Source organism: Tachypleus tridentatus, chromosome 8, assembly GCF_004210375.1.
Source record: "Tachypleus tridentatus isolate NWPU-2018 chromosome 8, ASM421037v1, whole genome shotgun sequence".
NCBI classification, from domain to species: Eukaryota; Metazoa; Arthropoda; class Merostomata; order Xiphosura; family Limulidae; genus Tachypleus; species Tachypleus tridentatus.
The window spans coordinates 73412407-73431652 of record NC_134832.1 but is presented as its reverse complement, the minus strand read 5'-3'; the positions used below and the strand labels follow the sequence as shown (position 1 = coordinate 73431652).

Here is a 19246-nt window from a genome sequence, read left to right as displayed (position 1 = left end):
ACAGATTTAGCTGCCATGTATGCAATCTCGTTCCCGTGAATACCAACATGGCCTGGTATCCAGAAAAACTGGATTGAAGTAGCTGTTAATGAGAAATGGGCCAGTCAGTTTTGAATATCAGCATGAACAGGGTGTGAGCCAACGTGTAGCAATTCCAGGGCCAGTATAGAACTAAGCGAATCAGTATAAATAGTGCATTGGAGTACTAATCAGCTGCAATATGATCCAGGGCAAGAGATATGGCATACAGTTCAGCAGTGAACACAGAAGCTGTAGAGGGGATTCTGCACGCAACTACTGAACCACAGCAAACCATATCAGAGCCCACTGAATTACCTGGTTTGGAACCATCTGTATAAATGGGAATGGAATGATTGTTTGAAAGATATTCATTGAATAAAAGGCGGTTCTTCCAATCTGGAGTATCTGCCTTTTTTAGGTGACTGAAAGAAAGGTCACATTTGGGGGCTGTAATAAGCCATGGTGGGATGGGCTGACCTGTGGAATCTGCAATGTTATCCAAGGACAGACCCAATTCATCCAATTGCACCCACATGTGAAGGACAAACGGAGCAATGACAGATCGTCTGTTCTGAAAAAGTACTGCCCACCGAGGAAGGAAAACACATTCCCAGGTGGGATGTTTTGGTAAGAAACGAAGTTTCGAAGTATATTGTAAAGATAGTTGCAAACGGCGAATGTGTAGAGAAGGTTCATGAGATTCAATGTATATACTTTGAACTGGAGAGGAACGGAAAGCCCCAGTGCAGAGTCGAAGTCCTTGGTGATGAATGGGGTCCAGCATCTTTAAGGCCTAGGGTTTGGCAGAGCCATAGACCATTGAGTCGAGTTTCGATCGAATAAGAGCATGATATACCTTTAACATTGAACAGCAATCTGCCCCCCAACTGGTAGAAGAGAGGACACGGAGGATGTTCAGTGCTCTTGTGCATTTGACCCGAAGCTGCTTTAAGTGTGGTATAAAGGTCAGTTTACGATCAAAGATAAGCCCCAAGAACTTGGTCTCTGGGACCACTTGCAGCAAAACTTCACCGATATGAAGTTCAGGCTCAGGGTGAATACCCCATCGACAGCAAAAGTGCATGCATACGGTTTTAGAGAGAGAGAAATTAAAGCCGTTTGCCAGAGTCCACTTCCGTACATGATTGAGGGCAGTTTGTAGTTGCCGCTCAATATATCTCATGTTTCATGACTGACATGAGATGTGAAAGTCGTCGACATACAACCCGTTCGCAACAGTGAGAGGGAGTTGTTCAGTGATGGCATTTATCTTTATACTGAAAAGTGTGACACTCAATACACAGCCTTGAGGGACTCCAAGTTCCTGTACAAAAGAACGGGAAAGTGTCGAACCCACACGAACTTGGAATCTCCTGTCCATTTAAAAATTTTTAATAAACATGGGTAGATGGCCACATAACCCATATGTATGGTGGTCTCGCAAAATGCCATAACTCCATGTTGTGTCGTAAGCCTTCTCTATGTCAAAGAATATTGATACAAGATATTGGCGGTTGAGAAAGGCTTCTCTGATAGATGTTTCAAGACGAATTAGGTGGTCTGTGGTGGAGTGCTGTCGACGGAACCCACACTGGGTGGGCGAGAGGAGGTTGTTTGATTTGAGGAACCAAACAAGACAAGCATTAACCATCCTTTCTAAGGTCTTACAGAGACAGCTTGTCAAAGCAATTGGACGGTAGTTTCAAGGAATCTTGGGGATCTTTCCCTGGCTTAGAGAAAGGTAAAATAATAGCCTGGTGCCAGGCATCAGGAAAAACATTCTCCTGCCAGATCCGGTTGAAGACAATCAGAAAGACATCAAGAGAAGCAGGAGATAGATGGTGCAGCATGTCATAATGAATATCATCAGGTCCAACAGACGTACTGGCAGACCAATGAAGGGCCATTTTCAGTTCCACCAGGGTAAAGGGACAATTATAGTCAAAGAAACAGTCAGTTCGAAAGGAAAGAAGTGATTGCTCTGCCCGAGTCTTAATGGCCAGGAAGGTGCAGGAACAAGCAGAAGTGCTAGATACCCGGCAAAAGCTTTCACCTAGAGTGTCAGCGATGCTCCAGACATCAGTCACCTCCTGACCATCAGAGAGTAAGATTGAGAGGGGGACAGAATTGTAGTGCCCATTAACCTTTCGAATCCTGTCCCATATGATCTTGGAACTGGTGGTAGAAGATGTGCTAGTTGTGAACTTAATCCAAGATTCCTTCTGGCTTTGACGTCTTACCAACCTAGCATGTGCACGGGCCCGTTGGAAAGCAACACGGTTTGAAAGTGTGGGATATCTACGAAAAGTATCCCAGGCCCGTTTTTGAGCCTACCGTGCTAAGTGGCAAGCAGGATTCCATCACGGACGAGGATATCGTGGAAAACGTTTTGAGGTTTTAGGAATACACTGAGCAGCTGCTTGTATAATACAGTCAGTTACCGCTGCTACACAGTCATCTATTAATGGCTGATTTACGATGGCAGGATCAAGTTCTGCGACAGCAGTGAAAGTGGACCAGTCTGCCTGATTTAGCTTCCACCGGAGCACACAGGTAGGGTGGCATTGACCACGACCAGTCTCTCTCAAAAGGATAGGAAAATGATCACTGCCTAGTGGATTACTGTCAACCCTCCATGAAAAATGAGAGAATAATGAAGGGGAGCAAACCGAGAGATCAATAGCAGTATAGGACTGACTAGGTGCATGAAAGTAAGTGGAAGAACCGGTATTGAAAAGAGAAAGATTGTGATCAGAGAGCATCCGCTCTACAGATCGACCCCTCCCATCAATAACAGCACTTCCCCAGAGGGGATGATGTCCATTAAAATCCCCCAGGATTAGAAATGAAGATGGCAACTGTTCAACGAGAGCATCAAGGTCTGATTGATCATATGTCTCTCCAGGGGACAGGTACAGAGAACAAACAGTGATGGTATGACCCAAGGAAACACGGATGGCTACGGCCTCCAAGGGTGTGTTGAGTGACAAAGACAGGGTGGGCACATACTGATCAACCAACAGTGCCACCCCTCTATGTACTCTAACATCACACAACCTGTCATTTCTGTACAGAGAAAACTGCCGAATGGAGACAGTATCAGCAGTTTTGAGAAATGACAAACAGGATAGTAGGAAGCAATCAGCGTTTTGATATCATCCAGATTAGAACGTAAACCTCGACAGTTCCATTGTATCAAGGTGGCCATTTTTAAGAACGGGTAGGTGAAGTGGCTGGAGAAACCTTCGGTTTACGACCACGTCTTTTTTCTTTACTGTCTTTAGTCGGAGGAGGTCTATCAACCTCCATGGATCCTGTCCTGGGTCGAGTGGGCAGGCTTTTGTTATTGGAAGGGGAATCCAGTGACTGAGGACGCGAACGAATAATTGTTTTGTCTCTTGTGGTGGGAGAAAAAGATGTATCAGAAGAAATGCCTGTATTTGAAACTGAAGGACGTGGATCTTGAGGTTTGTTGGAAGGAACAGAGATGGGTGGGGAAGTCGATTCATCAACCTTTTTAACCACGGAGGTCAAAATGCTTTTAATTTGTTTTGAAAACGATTCTCTTGGAGGCACAGAGAAATCTGTCTGCACTCCCACTGTAGTTGTGGAATGAAGTGCAGCAGCATATGTCCGAGATGGAGTGGTGGACAGCAATTTCCGAGACTCAGGATAATTAATGTTATGTATCGTTTTCAAACGCTGCACCTCTTTTTCCTCCAACCATTTTGGGCAAGAATGAAAGTAAGAGGGGTGAGAACCATTGCAGTTGATGCAATGTGGGTTCATGTCACAGTCATAGGCATCGTGGTCCTTGCCTCCACAACGAGCACATGTCAGGGAACCATGACAAGATGTCTTTGAGTGGCCGAATCTCTGACATTGGAAACATCGGAAAGGGTTTGGAATGTATGGCCGAACCCTGCAAATGAAATAACCTGCCTTGATGGTGGCAGGTGCACGTGGTGAAGTAAATGTTAAAACGAGGGTATTTGTTGGCAGTGTAACTCCATCTTTGCGAGTGGAGATGCGCCTCACTGCAGAAACTCCTTGAGTGGAGAGACCAGCGACAATATCTGACTTGGGAACGTTCTTCAAATCCCTTTCAACAATAACTCCTCGTGAAGAGTTCAAAGTAGCATGAGGTGTAACCTCAATAGGTATATCCCCAATTGCCTTTGAATTCAAGAGGAGTTCACTGTGTTGGAATGTGGATGTTTCAACCAATATGTCACCAGATCAAAGCTTCTTTACTGACTTTGGAGAGCCAGCAAGTCCCTCTAGTCCCTTCTGAATAAAAAAAAGGGGACATTTGCCCCAAAGGTTTTTCTGAAAGAGAATGTAATATGAGAAAATCAGGTACGTGTGTTACTGATGTTGAAGATTGCTGTTCAGAGTCTTCAAGACGTGGTCGCTTACCCATTGACTGTTTTTTCACTATTTTATTTAAATTTTTTGGAGGATCCATAGGAAAAAGGAAAAATTTCAGTACCCACTGACCCCACCCACCATGGAGCCCTACAAGGGGATGCACTACAAAGTCATGCAAGGACAATGCAGCAACGCCAGGGTTTCATGAGCACTATACCCATACACCAGCATCAGGCACAATGTCCACAACACCCGTTGAGAACTTCCAACACTGGTACTTGGTTGACTCTAGCCCAAGTGGACCAGCCGATTGACCCAAGGGGGGCCACCCAAAGGCCGCCCATCTACAGGAAAAGGTACACTATGAGGCTAAAGTGGCGTGTTAGGGTTGGACCCCTCAATAACCAGGATCCTCTCCTCCCCTTCACAGGTCGCCACGCACGGCAAACACGTGGGTGGATGTTTAGATCCCAGAGAAGGTAACCAGACAGAACAGAACCTTCCCTGGGAGGTCCACTCACCACGTACAGGAATCCACACTGAGGGGCTGTACCATTGAACACTGATCTGAATTGCTGATTTTAGATATTATTCCTACACTAACTTTAGATTGATTTTAACATAAATTACACTTACTATTGATACCCCAAAACATGATATAAATTTATAACTTCCAATATTTTTATTTTACTGGAGGTACAAACCAGAAATTCTAGCTCACATACCATGCTCTCGTACCATAGCCTGTCTTTCAAAGACATTCCTTGAAACATGTGTTACTGGTTTATTTACAACCAAATAGAATGCTATGGTTTCAACAGTTATTTACAATTTTTTTGGTTATTCAACTGTATATACAAAAACAACAACTAAGAAGTGTTTGATATCTTCCATGTGCAAAATTTTAAAAGCTTAGAAACTGACATCCAGTAGCAATCACGTCAAAAGGTCACAGCAAGAAGAGATAACTTTGCTTTACTTTATTAATTCTTCTATATATTAAGAAAAATAAGTCATAACTTATTTCTAAACAATAATAATCTCTTTAGATGTATAATGTACAATTTAAAATGTTACAAAAACAGCTAAGACCAGGTCAATTTTATATTATTGGACATGCACTGTGTCAATGCAAGTTATGTAATGTGAGCTATGAAAGAGTAAAAAAGGTCAATATGAAAAAATAAATATTATGGGACATGAGCTACTTAAACTAAAAATTTATATTTATGTTATAAATATGTAGCAATTTTAGCATAAAATAATTATTTATTTTCCTTTGTCATTATCTTGTAATTACAAGGTCAGTAAAATTAACCAAGCCTGTTTATAGCTTTGGTTGTTTGTTTTTTAATTTTATGCAAAGCTACTTGAAGGCTATCTGTGCTAGCCATCCATAATTTAGCAGTGTAAGACCAGAGGAAAGGCAGCTGGTCATCACCACCCACCACCAACTCTTGGGCTACTCTTATCAACGAATGGTGGGATTGACCGTCACATTATAACGGCCCCAATTCAAAGCCTCAATTTAATTTGTGCACAAACTAGTACTGTTTACTAAAAGCTTTCCAACTTTCATCAAGACATGTATTAAGCTAGAGTTATAGCAAACATTAAGATTTTATAGAAATGGGGTTAATCCAATGAATAAATGCTGTTGGCAAAGTTAAACATGCTACTTTTTACTCCAGCTTTTGATTCTCAGTTAAGTATGACTGAAAATAAAAAACCAAGGTAATATTGTTACATATCTTATAATGAAGTCCTGGTTTGTTTTTGTTTTAAAATTATAAAACAACTGTTACAACTAATAATCACAACCTTGCCACAGTGTTTATTCTAATCAAGTCTAAATTCAAAATAAAACAAAGCTAAGTCTTAAGAAATTAAAAATATGATACTGATCCTAGAAATGTTTTTTCCATTAAGAATTAAACTTCAGTAAAATTTTATTTTAGATATTTAAGAAGTTGTACTTTCCAAGTCTGTTAAAAAAAACATTACAAATCCTGACTGATTCACAGTTTGGAGTGATCTAGTTTGAATACCTATCAAATTTAAAACAAAAATGTGGTGTTATTTACATGACAAAAAGTAGTTATGTTGGTAAAATAACAAAATTCTATCTATTTTGTGCACACAAATAGCAATCAAGTATTTAAAACACAACTTAAAAGATTGGGGGGTGCAAATATTTTAGTACATACCTTTTAGAAAATTTGAACAAAAAAGCTAGTGCAATTGCTAAGCAGATACTCCATTTTGAAACTTATTTAACAATAAACAAATTGGAGGTTAAGTATTAAGTGCACATGCATGCAAGTAATTTTAGAATGTATAATGTTAAAAATGGTTCAAACTCTGGCAGACTGTTTTAAGCTAAAGTTAAGAGCAGTAGATAAAAGTGAAAGCTTTCACAAGATACAATGTACTTAACTACTTTCAAAATTGATGAATAGAAAATCAAGAGTTTAAAACAATATCATATTACAACCTAAGAACAGAAGAAAACTAAAATCAGGATGAGGGCTTCAGAAAAAGTTTCTAAAAGGTTAAAGTGAAACAAAGTAAAGATGTTTATATAGCTTACACTTTCTTGGATATATTGCAGAAGGAATGGAGATGCTCTTAAGTTGTCTACAGGAAAATTAAAGAAGCCCTGAATCTCTTTTTGGTGTAAATCCATAGTAATGATGTGTGTTAGACCTGGAGGTAATAAATCAATATATGCATAAAAACATCAAGCAAGTATATCCACACACACCAGGAAAAAAAAACATTAAATGTGAAATAAGTTTTAAAAATATTTAATAATTTATAAACTTGAAAATTTTAACTGTTGCAATTAGTAATTTTTCATTGAAACAATAACTATTTTGCATTGAAATTTAAATAGTTTACAATTGGTATTGCTAAATTTAACACATTTTGTGGGTACAACAGTATTGGTGACTAATAACATTTTATTAGTATAAACTGCCATGGATTTTGTACATTAAAAATTATAATATGTTCAAAATTTAGTTTTATTATAAAACATTTAAAAAACATTTTAACTTGATTCTGAAATACTTTGAATAGGTTAAGAGTGACTTGTTGCATTTCTGTTGATAAAAAACTACAGATTACATATTTGCTTTGAAACAAAGCTCACTGTAAAGAGAACTGACAGTTTTAATGTCTTATTTCTTGAAAGATGAAGAGTTAGGTTGTATGATATCTTGTAGCTGGAAAGAGAATCCTTTACTCAGTACTTGATAAACTTTAGGTTTTATATTAATAAAACATTAAATATTAGATATGTATTCTTTAAAAGAATTGGTCCACTTAACTACACACAAAGCTACTTGCAGCTAAGATATTTAAGCATAGAAGTTTATAATTATTTAAGATTAGAAATAAGAATTTAAAGTTAAATTATGACAGTCCCATTTCATAAATGGAGCACAAACAGCTATTAGTGTGAAACAAAAAACATTACAAAACTAAAATATATTGATTATAATGAACTAAACTACCAGTTTAGTATCCTCACAGTTGACAGTATATTCACTGCCATAATACAATATCTTGAACTCTTATACCTGCCTAAGACACACTAAAAACTGTGCCATGGTAGTTTTAAATGACCAGGTTAAAATAACATGCTGTCACCTTTACCTGGTTTATTACTTTCTTATCTTATAGTTACAACAGGATAACCTTTTAAGTTTCCTGTAGAACAAGAAATCCATGAATATAAACTAGTTTACATTTACAGTTTGCATAATGGTAAATACTTTCCTACTACAATGAAATTTTAAGCTTGAACATTTCAGTTAGATGTTTTAGAAGTTTTTAGATAATGGGGTAGCTTAATGGCTAATTTTAAATGAGGCTCCTATTTTCCATTTCATGCCCTCCTAGTTTTAAAAGCAGCTTTAAAAATCCATTATTGCTATAAAACCAACCATTAAACTGAAATGAATACTCATTGCTTCACTGACTTGTACATAAATATACAATCATTCACTTAAACTGAAATGAATACTCATTGCTTCACTGACTTGTACATAAATGTACAATCATTCACTTAAACTGAAATGAATACTCATTGCTTCACTGACTTGTACATAAATGTACAATCATTCACTTCATTTATTCCACAACTACCAAATCTTTGTTTACAATATAAAATATATTACTTGCCTGCTTTAGACATCATGGTTGCCAGAAGTTTTGAAACAATACACCCCCTTTTCCTCATTTTACTTTGTTTGCTATAAGGAAGATAGGGAATCACTCCAACAATATTTCGGGCACTTGAAGTCTTGCATGCATAGGTCATAATCAATAACTCCATGATACTGTTGTTAATATCCCTATATTATACCAATTATTTACAGTCATATAATGAATATTAATTTGCAAAAACAAATATTTTAAAATACTAAGTACAGAAGAATAACTAACTAATTCCATTAGTGAATTTTTGTGTGAATGGATATTCAATTTTAATGGTTACAAAATACATTATATAATTAACTAAAAACTAGCTTTAAACTAATGGTTTATTAAATATCATCCAATAACACAATATTCTTAAATAACTTTAAAAGTTTTACTGCTGGAGGTGAATGTTTCAGAACTACAAGTAAAGACGATATCAAAAACTCCTTCAAAAGGAGTTATCCTGCAGGCAAACTTGCATAATTAACAACATCAAGCTTCCCTGCAGTTCATAACTGATGGTGAAACATTAATAATTTATGGGTAACATATTATAAAAACAAGACTGATAATAATTTGTAACAATATTTTCTATTTGACTAGTTTGGAAATTAAGGTAAATGTACATTTTTTAACTGCATCTTGTTTGTTGTATGTCACTGCAAGAGATATTTTATTTAAAAACAGGGCTCACTAGGTCAGTTAAACTACAGTATAAAATCTTAAAGAGCTTATTGGAAAACTATTAGCCCAGTAAAGAAAGATGATAAAATAATTGCAGAGAGAGAAAGCTACACACCCAGGCTTAAACTAAACATCTACCTGACCATCAGTACAGTTAATTATTAACACTATTCTTATGTACTTACACAAATATTAGAATGCATGATTTCATCAAATGGATACACTCAATGCAAGCCATCGTTTTTTAGCTATAAACCCAATAATACATGACACTTCTGTCAGCTTAGGATACTTAGATTAGTTCTTAATACAAAATCTGTGTTAATAATACAAGTTAAATCATCATAATAAAAGTAATTATGAACTAAATTTAAAATGATACATATGTAAATACTTAAAATAAAGTAACTTGTGTAACTAATATTAATAATGAAAGCAACAATAACATAGCCTACCTCATATAGACAACCCCCTAAAACCAGTTTCTATTCAAAAACATTTTTAATGTACATTTCTTTGGAAACCCGTTCTCTCTTGCACTGTACCTTTTCCAAAGAAACTCAGTACAACACCACTATATAAATGTCAGCAATGATTAATGCCACATGGTTTTAGCTAAAATCACTTAATTTTATAAAACCCTACCATACTACAACAAAAATGTTCACAAAATGTAGAATAACAAATAAGTAAACAAATAAAACACCAGAATTTACCATTAGAACAGTAGAATACTAAATGTTATAGTACAAAAACAACTAGCTAAGTTTAGTATGTAGTCTATCTGAAATCTTTCCCCATTAGCCTTAACATTTCATTGTCCCCCCCACTTCCCATTTATGGGTTCTTACAATTACAGTTTTCTCTACAAACATTTTGAGGTAACTGGAAGAAGCAATAAGCAGTTTTCAATGTATTCAATGAGCCAATAAATAAAATAGTGTTGCTCCATACTGTAGACACAATGTAGTAGAGAAAGTAAATATAAAACCAATCTAAGAAAACTAATGAAGTTAGTTCATAGCTAGCTAATATTAAGTATATACAAATTACTATCAGTTTTATTGTGATATACAACACATACATTACTACTTAACATTATGCTCCACCAGTTAAGGCATTTTATATTCCAATAACGAAACAATACTTTTTTTACGATATAGAACTTACCTTCCCAATTATGTGGTAAAACTTGTACACAAACTTCATGGAACAGTTATACAAATTGGTTTGTTTTGAATTTTGTGCAAAGCTACATGAGGGTTACCTGCACCAGTTATACAGAATTAGGGCTAACATTAACCTACATGTTTTGCATGCTAAAATGCTACACAATGAACAAACAGTTTCAATTAAAGCAGAAATTCCACTAATCTCAACATACAAAAAAATTATGGTAAAAATATATATATATTCTTTGATGGAAATTTTAATTGTAGTCTAATGTTTCTTATACAAGTTCCAATTAATAAAAAATACATTTACAAATTAAAATGGAATTTTCTAAAAATACAGCTCTATCAAAATAATTTCATATGCCATTACTAATAGAAATTAAAAGTAAATACTGTTCCACTTTAAAAGTGAGCATCTAGGGAATAAACATTATATTAATATAACTATTTAATTACATTTATTTTTGCTTATAAAAGCATACACTTTACTCTTATTTCACATGTTCTCACATACCTCAGAGTCTTAACTCAATTAATTTCCAAATGAGCTATATTTTTTCTTTCACCAGATTTACAGCTAAAATACACATGCACAACTTACTTGGAACCAGTTTGAATGATGTATACATCTCTACCACGCACAGATTCACCTATGTCTACAACAGTTTCTGCAAATGCATTTAGAGACAACTCATAAGGGATTTAAATAAAAAACTATTTATTTAGAGGATTTTACAAACACCTTGTTCAAGAAAACATTTATTGTAGAGTATAATGGCCATTATTAATAAACAGATACAAATATTTTTAAAAAGTTACATTAAAAGCAAGAACATAAAATGGAGAGAACTAATAGCAATATGGCAAATGAAGGAAACATTTCATGCTGGCTAAAATATTAGGCAAATGATTTAAAATGTAATAAGAATGTGCATCTAAGAGAACGTATCTAATGACAAGAGGCATAATAAAGAAAAGTATTTGAAAACAGGTGACAAATATCAAAGATAGTGGAAGTATTTATAGCAGTTGCACATGATGTTTTTCACATTATACATTTCTTTCATTTTAATATTAGTTTATATTTGCTTTATAGTGAAAGATTTCTAATATCCAACACAGAAGGTGCCTACATGTACAACCATATTATTTTTGTCACGAATGTTTAAAATTGATAATGGTATTCTGTTTGAGTTTATGTAATTCATAAACCTCAGTTAAACCCAAAGAAAAAAGTTCAACTATTAACAGAAAGCTATCATATTACAATAAGCTAAAAAACAAATAAAACTTACCTCTATTGGATGAATGGTACACAGAACAATTACCAACCCTGACTCCAAGTAGGCTACAAGAATACAAAATATTTTCAGTATTCATGTACAGATTGAATGTAGAAGTCAATTCGCTGCATAGAACAACACAAAAAATTGCTTTCCCATTGTGCAAAATCTTTAATTTTTATCAAACTTGTCAGTCTTTTACACACACACGGTGAATGTGCATATTGCTCTTTCCCCCCCCTTCCACAACATTTGATTAATTTTACCCGACTCAAGATCTCAAGAACAATTAACAAGCCATTTGAATACAAAATTTCAATCCTTTTATTTTTTCTCCATAGTTTATATACAAATGATATAAAAATTCATGATGCATTTAAACGTCAATCATAATGCTACACTATAATTAGCTATAGTAGTATAGCAGACAACTTTTAGGATCCTACCAATCACAAAAAATATTAAGGCCATTTACTTATCACACACACACAGTTTTTTTTTTAAAAACTATCATGTTTAAAGATATGTTTAAAACAATTTTCAAAACCATATTGTTATTTGATGTTAGAGTTGTGGTTTTTTCTCCAACTTATTGCTTACGGTTATCCTTTCAAAGTTTTCAGCAACAGACTTGATTGAAAAAAAAATGACAAGAGTAACAATGTTTTTAACATTTCTATAGATCATTTAGAAAGCAAGTTAAATGGTAATAATTTGGGGATACTATTTTCTAGGGACTGATGTACATTTTGTGTTTGAAAATACATTTGAAAAAGGTAAGTGAAATTTGGTTTGGAAGAGCTCAAGAGCAAGAAGTTAGGACTTATTTAGTCATGGGTTCACATGCAGTTTTATGCTGTACATTACCCCCATGCGTGAGGATCTGTTAATACATTCCTGCTGTGACATGTTAGCTTTCATGGAAGAATAAACTATGTATTGTGGTATATGTTAAGCAATAAAGCCATAAAATCAAAATAAAATTGATGTGAAAAGGTTAATAGTTAAAACCATAATTATCATTTATTGAAAATGTGATAAATGATACATTAAAAAGAAAAGAAAAATGAGAATGCGAAGCATGACGTTTCTTCCTTTTCTTATCTCTAGATAGCCACATACTCATGCCCAATAAAAATGTTCAGTTACAGAAAAATATCTTTATTCAAGATTATTGTGCATGATGTCTATTTATCAAACTGGCCAGTTTCCTTGTTTAAATGTTGAGTATACTAGCTTTAGTGGTTGTGAGAAACCTATGGAGTATTCACACAGGACAACGAGTTTTTTCAATCATATTGGATGCAAGGCTAAGCATCTATCCCAGAGTCCATCCACCCCTAGCAACAACTTAGTTTTAGCTTTTGCAGAAATTATCCAAATCCCCTTTTCCATCCCATTAAGCCTCGACAGGTTATCAGTTTCACTTCACCTTCATGATGATGCTGACAGGAATATGAAACATGTAAAACTACACTTCACCATCACATCTCAAACCTTTGATTACTTGCACATGGCTGTGAGTCATCATCTTGACTCAGAGGTCCAGAGGCATTTGCATTCTTAGAAATGCAGGCCTCACATGGAGTGACTTGACACAGTTGTACAAACCAATACAATGTGTGTGAAAAAATGTTATTGTTACATCTCACAAAGTTCTTGAATGTCAGATCTAATTTTGGATCACTAATATGCCTTGTCAAAATAGAAGGATAGTGCCAACTCCAAATCTAGTCAAACCTCAGCAAGATGCCACTTGCTAAACCTAATGGAGTTGTGATGAAATAATATTTCCAAGTTGTTCCAACATATTATTTTTATTACAATAACATTTACAAAGAATGCTTCTACTCCATTTAACACAACATAAGAAGAACAAGTGACCATTTGGTCCTCAAAGGCTATCCACGCTCATCCTCAAGTAAAACAAACACCCTATATTAACCACCAGTTCTGGTTTTAGCTTTTGTAAAAAACCTACTTTCACTACTTTACATGGCATTTCTTTTCATAAGCAAGTCACCGCTGGAAAAAAACCAACAAAAACAGCTGGTAAACCATAGCCTATTGTCCCAACAGTATAGCACAAATAAATCTGAACAATCCTCTGGATAATATCTCTATTTTTTTAAGACAGAACATTTAATTAGGAATTTTCAGCACAATTTTTAGAAAAATGTTTTCTTGCCTTACCAAGTTATCTCTATAGGGTTTTACAAAAAAACTATAATTTCTTTTTTCATAGAGGGCATTCCACTCAATGTGTTGCATTGTTATAATGTCCTTGATAAGGAATATGAAAAGATAATAGTAAACACGTTTAATACCAATGAAGTTGATGGAATTGTTAAGAAGTGAAATTAGCTTTAAGTTAGTAAAGAATGATGAACAGAGATTTAAATTTGTTACAAGTGACTGATGATGTTTTCCTGGGTTTGTTTGCAGAACTTGTTTATACTAATAACTTAGATAAACTTTTTGTTTTTTAAATAAACAACATTACTCCAAGTCGCAGTTACAGCCAAGTTTTCAATTCTGTCTTTCAGCCAGTTACAAGCTTGTAGAAAGTTTTGCCTGATGATGTTATTTGTATTACTGACTTGACTTCCTTGAAGATTTTGCTGCATTAAGTTTAAAGACACATATTATATATGGTTCTATTTAGTTTGGATTATGTTTTTTCCTTTTAAACATTTGAAGCAACTTCCCCCTAATGGTTCAGGCAGTCCATTAGAAAAAGAAAAAAAAAGTTAACATAACAGATATAACTTAATGCTTAGTAAGTTTAATGCGTTTTAATTATTTTTACTTTTTATAGCTGTAAAGAATAATTAAAATAAAATATGAAAAAATATCTCTGATGGGTATAGATATCCTTCCAGTTATATCAACAATTCTTTACATTTTTAAAAATGTACTTGTGGGACATCTTTAAAACTCATGTTTTGGGTAACACGAGCATTGCAATTTAAATCATAAATTATTTAATGAGGTTCATAACATGAATGTATTAAGCGATTCAATAAAATTAAAACAATGAGGAAAAATTTAACTTACATTTAACAACTACTCTGTTTAGTGCTTCATTGTTATATTTAAATTTCAAAATTAATAGCAAAGTTAGTACCCTGCTAAATTTGTACATATTATAACCGTGTGAAGTTAAACTTGAAAATTTACTAAATGTTCACTCGAACGAAGGTAAAGGTCCGAATCATTTACCCCACGTGACGTACTGAGTGAATTATACTGTTAGTTATAATAACATTAAAAGCATACTTATTAATTAATAACGATAGTAATATATCACATTCCTTTTTACCTTGCTATTTTATGTGCAAGATCAGGATGGGAATTCCCAGCTATAAGGACAATCTCACTTGAACCTCGATCCATTTGTAACAATCACAATACTCGCGCTTTCATTCAACCGTACCCTTCTGAAAAAATAAACTAATATTGTTTATATAATTCCATCACAAGCTTTACACATTAATACCCATAATGCAACACGAAAAGACTGAGTTTCTCAAAACACAAGCTATTTTTCTGCGCCCTCTAATGAATAGTAAAATTAACGTTCGAAGTTTGTAAATGTTACAATGTGGTGTGGGTGTGTTTTCTTATAGCAAAGCCACATCAGGCTCTTTGCTGAGTCCACCGAGAGGAATAGAACCCCTGAGTTTAGTGTTGTAAATCCATAAACTTACCGCTGTACTAATGTTGTAGTACCCCAATGAGTTAGCAGTAAATTTATGGATTTACATTTTAAAATCTAGAGCTTAATTCTCCATATTTTTCAAATTGCGGGCAGCCCGTGGTACAGCACATTTAAAGCAATGAATTTAACAATTTTTAAAACACAATTACTGTTTTAAATCTCTGTATTTTATTCTTAATAATTCATAAGTCTTTAAAATCAATAAGATATATTAAAGAACCTCTCACAGATATGACACAATTGTTGCTGGTAGCTACTATCTCACAAGAAATTCGTGATTGGTTAAGGATAATTTTCCAATTTTTTTTTAATGTTAACAGAGTATGATTCATCAGAGGTGTCACTAGACACTGGCATACGGACTCGTGCCCCGAATACTTAGTTGGTGTATTGAAATATCATAATAGAAACCCATGATCGATATCATACTGAAACGTCGAAGTTTTCTGACTCTGTGGGTCCGAACCCGAATCTTTTGAGCACCTAGCAACGCTTCTGTGATAAAAAATGTTAGTACTGTGTTATAGAGCTAATAACAACTAATTCCTGTGGTATTGTTCAGTTGAACTTCGAGCATGCAAAAAAAAAAAAAGAAGTGTTCGTGTTTTCTTCTAGCAAAGCCACATCGGGCTACCTGCTGAGCCCACCCAGGGGAATCAAACCCCTGATTGTAGCGTTGTAAATCTGTAGACTTACCGCTGTACTAACGGGGGGGGGGAAGAAGAAGAAGAAAAGCTGGGTGGAAATTAAACAGCATTAAAAGAGACGGTTTCAATTAATGGAGCACAGTGACTCAGTTTAAACAGTCTTATTAGAAAACATTGGTCTGTTATTATCTGGTCTCCACTGAGTTCGTTGAAAAGGCCCCTAGTGACATAGCAGTATGCCTTCGGGCTCACACTGTTAAAAATCGGGTTTCGATACCCGTCATGGGCAAAGCATAGATAGCTCATTGTTTAGCTTTGTCCTTAATGATAAACAAACAAATAATTGAAAAGGAAAAAGGAATGAAAAACAAAATAAAATTTTTATTAACAAAAAAGTCACCAAAAAAAACATGGGCAAGTGTTTGCTGCGTGTATATGTGTGTTTTCTTATAGCAGAGCCACAAAGACTATTTTTTGTGTCCACCGATGGGAATCAAACCCCTAATTTTAGCGACGTAAATCCGTAGAGTTACTACGGTCCCAGCTGGGGACGTATGTGTATGTAACTGAAGAGAGAGAGTGTGTATGAAAGGAAATATTGATTAGTTTTTCTTACTAGTTCAGTATGAGCCTCACATATGGAAAACAAAGGTTAAAAGTTAAAAGAAATAGTCTTAAGTAAAGAAACTCTAGACGTCTCTACAGAAATCGTGAATGTTAAACATTGCTAAAATGTTACAAAGTCTGAAATATAAAAGCTACATATCACCTGGGTAGAAATCGAATATCAATTTAGAAATTTGATAATGTTTGTATAAAAGCGGATAGCCAGGTTTTTAAATATTAAATACAAAGCATTCTTTAAACACACTCTTGCTTTGGTAAAGTAATAGGGAAGCTTCAGGCTAAAGCCTAATATGCCAACAAACATACAGTTGTCTATTTTGGGATATAATAAATGAAGTAATAGCCAACTGTCCTGCTTAATAAGCAGTGAGACTGACCCTAGCTCTGTTCTCAATTAAAGTAAGGAGTGAATGAATTATATAATTGAATAACTTTCTACAGTATTGTGAAAATGTATCCAAATTAATAGAACAAGTAAACCTTTTAAAAATCACATAGCAATTAAACCATTGAAAAATAACAAAGTATAAAACAAAAATAAACCCTATGAAAAATTAAAGTACAATAAAAAGTATATATTAAACAACATAACCAACAAGTATACACATCTACATGTATGCATACATATAGTCAATTAAAAAAATATTTACATATAGAATACAAAAATAAGATCCAATAAATAAATTATTTTAAATATACAAGTATAAAAAAATAAATAAAATCGTTAATGCTGGTCGCTATAGCATACATATATGTTTACAAAATAAAAACATTTTAAAGACAGTACACACACACATGTAAAAAATAATTGCACAATGAAAGTAAACAAATAAATAAATAAATCATTACAACATATATTCAAGTTAGGCTGAATAACTGCTTACCTGTTCCAAAAGCGAGTCTTTCAAAACAGCCGTAGATTTGTGATGCACTATGACTTCTGTCTGATGATTGATCTTTCTCGCTCTTATAAGAGTTTTATGAGTCCAAACCAGATTTTTTTGGAGTTAGCACATGTCTTTTTTCAACTGTGTTAATAGCTCCTTATGCTTCAGTAGATTAAATTCTTTGTGCTTATATAATGCCCAGGCTTTCTTCTATCCGGCTACCTGCTCTTGGCTGTGAGCTACTCTTTGATTTCACTCACGAGCCTGGTGGTATTTCCAACTTCTCTGTGTGCAGTTCCTTGATGTTAAAAGATTTGGGAGATGAAGTGAACACCCAGGCACTGACTTTATCTGCTACTATTGCTATATAAACTTTTCACCTGGATTGGTGGTGACAGTCAGTTGACTTTCCTACTTCTTTGTGGGCCTCCTAGAAGACTGAAGCTCTAGGAAGGTATTATCAGAATGAAGGAGATAACTGTCTGACTAGAGGCGCAACTACATGGGACATATCCTCTGATGGGACACTTGCAGCTGTTTCCCGGCACTTTACTTTCTCTGTAGTTTTCATCTTAGACTTGAATTTCAGCTCTAGAGATGTTGGATCTGGCATAGGATTCACCAGCTTAATGGCTGGAAAGTAAGCTTCAAAGGCTTAACTGAACCCTCATTTATCTCAAATGCATCACTGGACTAGGATTGGTTGATTTCACTGGCCTTAGAGATTTCAGGGCTACTCTATCAATGTTTCTTCATCTATAGGCTTCTCTAAGTCAAAGTCATCCTCTGCAATTGTTGGAAGGGCAGAGTATTCCAGAACATTAATAACATCACAAAAATTATCCAGTGTTCATCTACTGTCCCACTGTTGTGTTGGTCTTTAGAGCTACGTCAAAGAGCCCTACTCCTACACTGTCTAGTTAAAAACAAAGATAGCCAATAGGGTTGAGATGTTAACTTTAAACAGCAAAAGCAGAATTGAAAATTTCGGATCAAATAAACTCCAGTTGGTTAGAAAAAATTCAATCGAAAGCTTGTGTTAAAATTGTAACAGCATAATTACAGAAATATTATATTCTAAAATTCTTAGAGTCAGAATATTAAACTTATGATAAGAGGCCAAGCATTGTATGTACAAACTTACATGTATTCACATGTATCCTGCCTGTAAAACATGATTCCTATTACCTGTGAACAGTTAGGTTGACAAAGGTATTCTCGCGTCTTATGTATTACACACCTTAGCTGCCTTTTCTAAGGATGTCATCGTTATAGAGATAGTCCACAGCTATGCTGGAACCTTGCTTCATTTTCTCCCCTGCCATCTGTTATTATACAAAACGTAGTTTAATAAATAAAGTCTAACATCTAGTCAATTGTCATACTTAGACCTAACAGTGTTGACAACAGGTTTGTTTTTTTTTGAATTTCGCACAAAGCTACTCGAGGGCTATCTGTGCTAACCGTCCGTAATTTAGCAGTGTAAGACTAGAGGGAAGGCAGCTAGTCATCACCACCCACCGCCAACTCTTGGGGTACTCTTTTACCAACGATTAGTAGGATTGACCGTCACATTATAACGCCCCCACGGCTGAAAGGACGAGCATGTTTGGCGCGACGA

At 34.9% G+C, this 19246-nt stretch overlaps 1 protein-coding gene across 4 annotated transcripts in view; it reads right to left on the bottom strand.

Annotated features, from left to right (window-relative positions):
• LOC143222672 (phosphoribosyl pyrophosphate synthase-associated protein 2) overlaps nucleotides 1-15359 on the bottom strand; it is a 41224-nt gene extending 25865 nt beyond the window's left edge. Inside the window, exons 1-5 of one of the 4 annotated variants that reach the window (XM_076449489.1) lie at nucleotides 15066-15359; nucleotides 11756-11808; nucleotides 11062-11128; nucleotides 8581-8753; nucleotides 6983-7098 (exon numbers count right to left, since the gene is read on the bottom strand). In XM_076449489.1, the coding sequence (XP_076305604.1) occupies nucleotides 6983-7098; nucleotides 8581-8753; nucleotides 11062-11128; nucleotides 11756-11808; nucleotides 15066-15139 (483 nt within the window). In that variant the 5' untranslated portion in view covers nucleotides 15140-15359. The remainder of the gene's footprint in view (nucleotides 1-6982; nucleotides 7099-8580; nucleotides 8754-11061; nucleotides 11129-11755; nucleotides 11809-15065) is intronic. The other 3 variants (XM_076449488.1, XM_076449490.1, XM_076449491.1) reach the window with 3 other exon arrangements.
• Between the last annotated feature and the right edge of the window lie 3887 nt (nucleotides 15360-19246).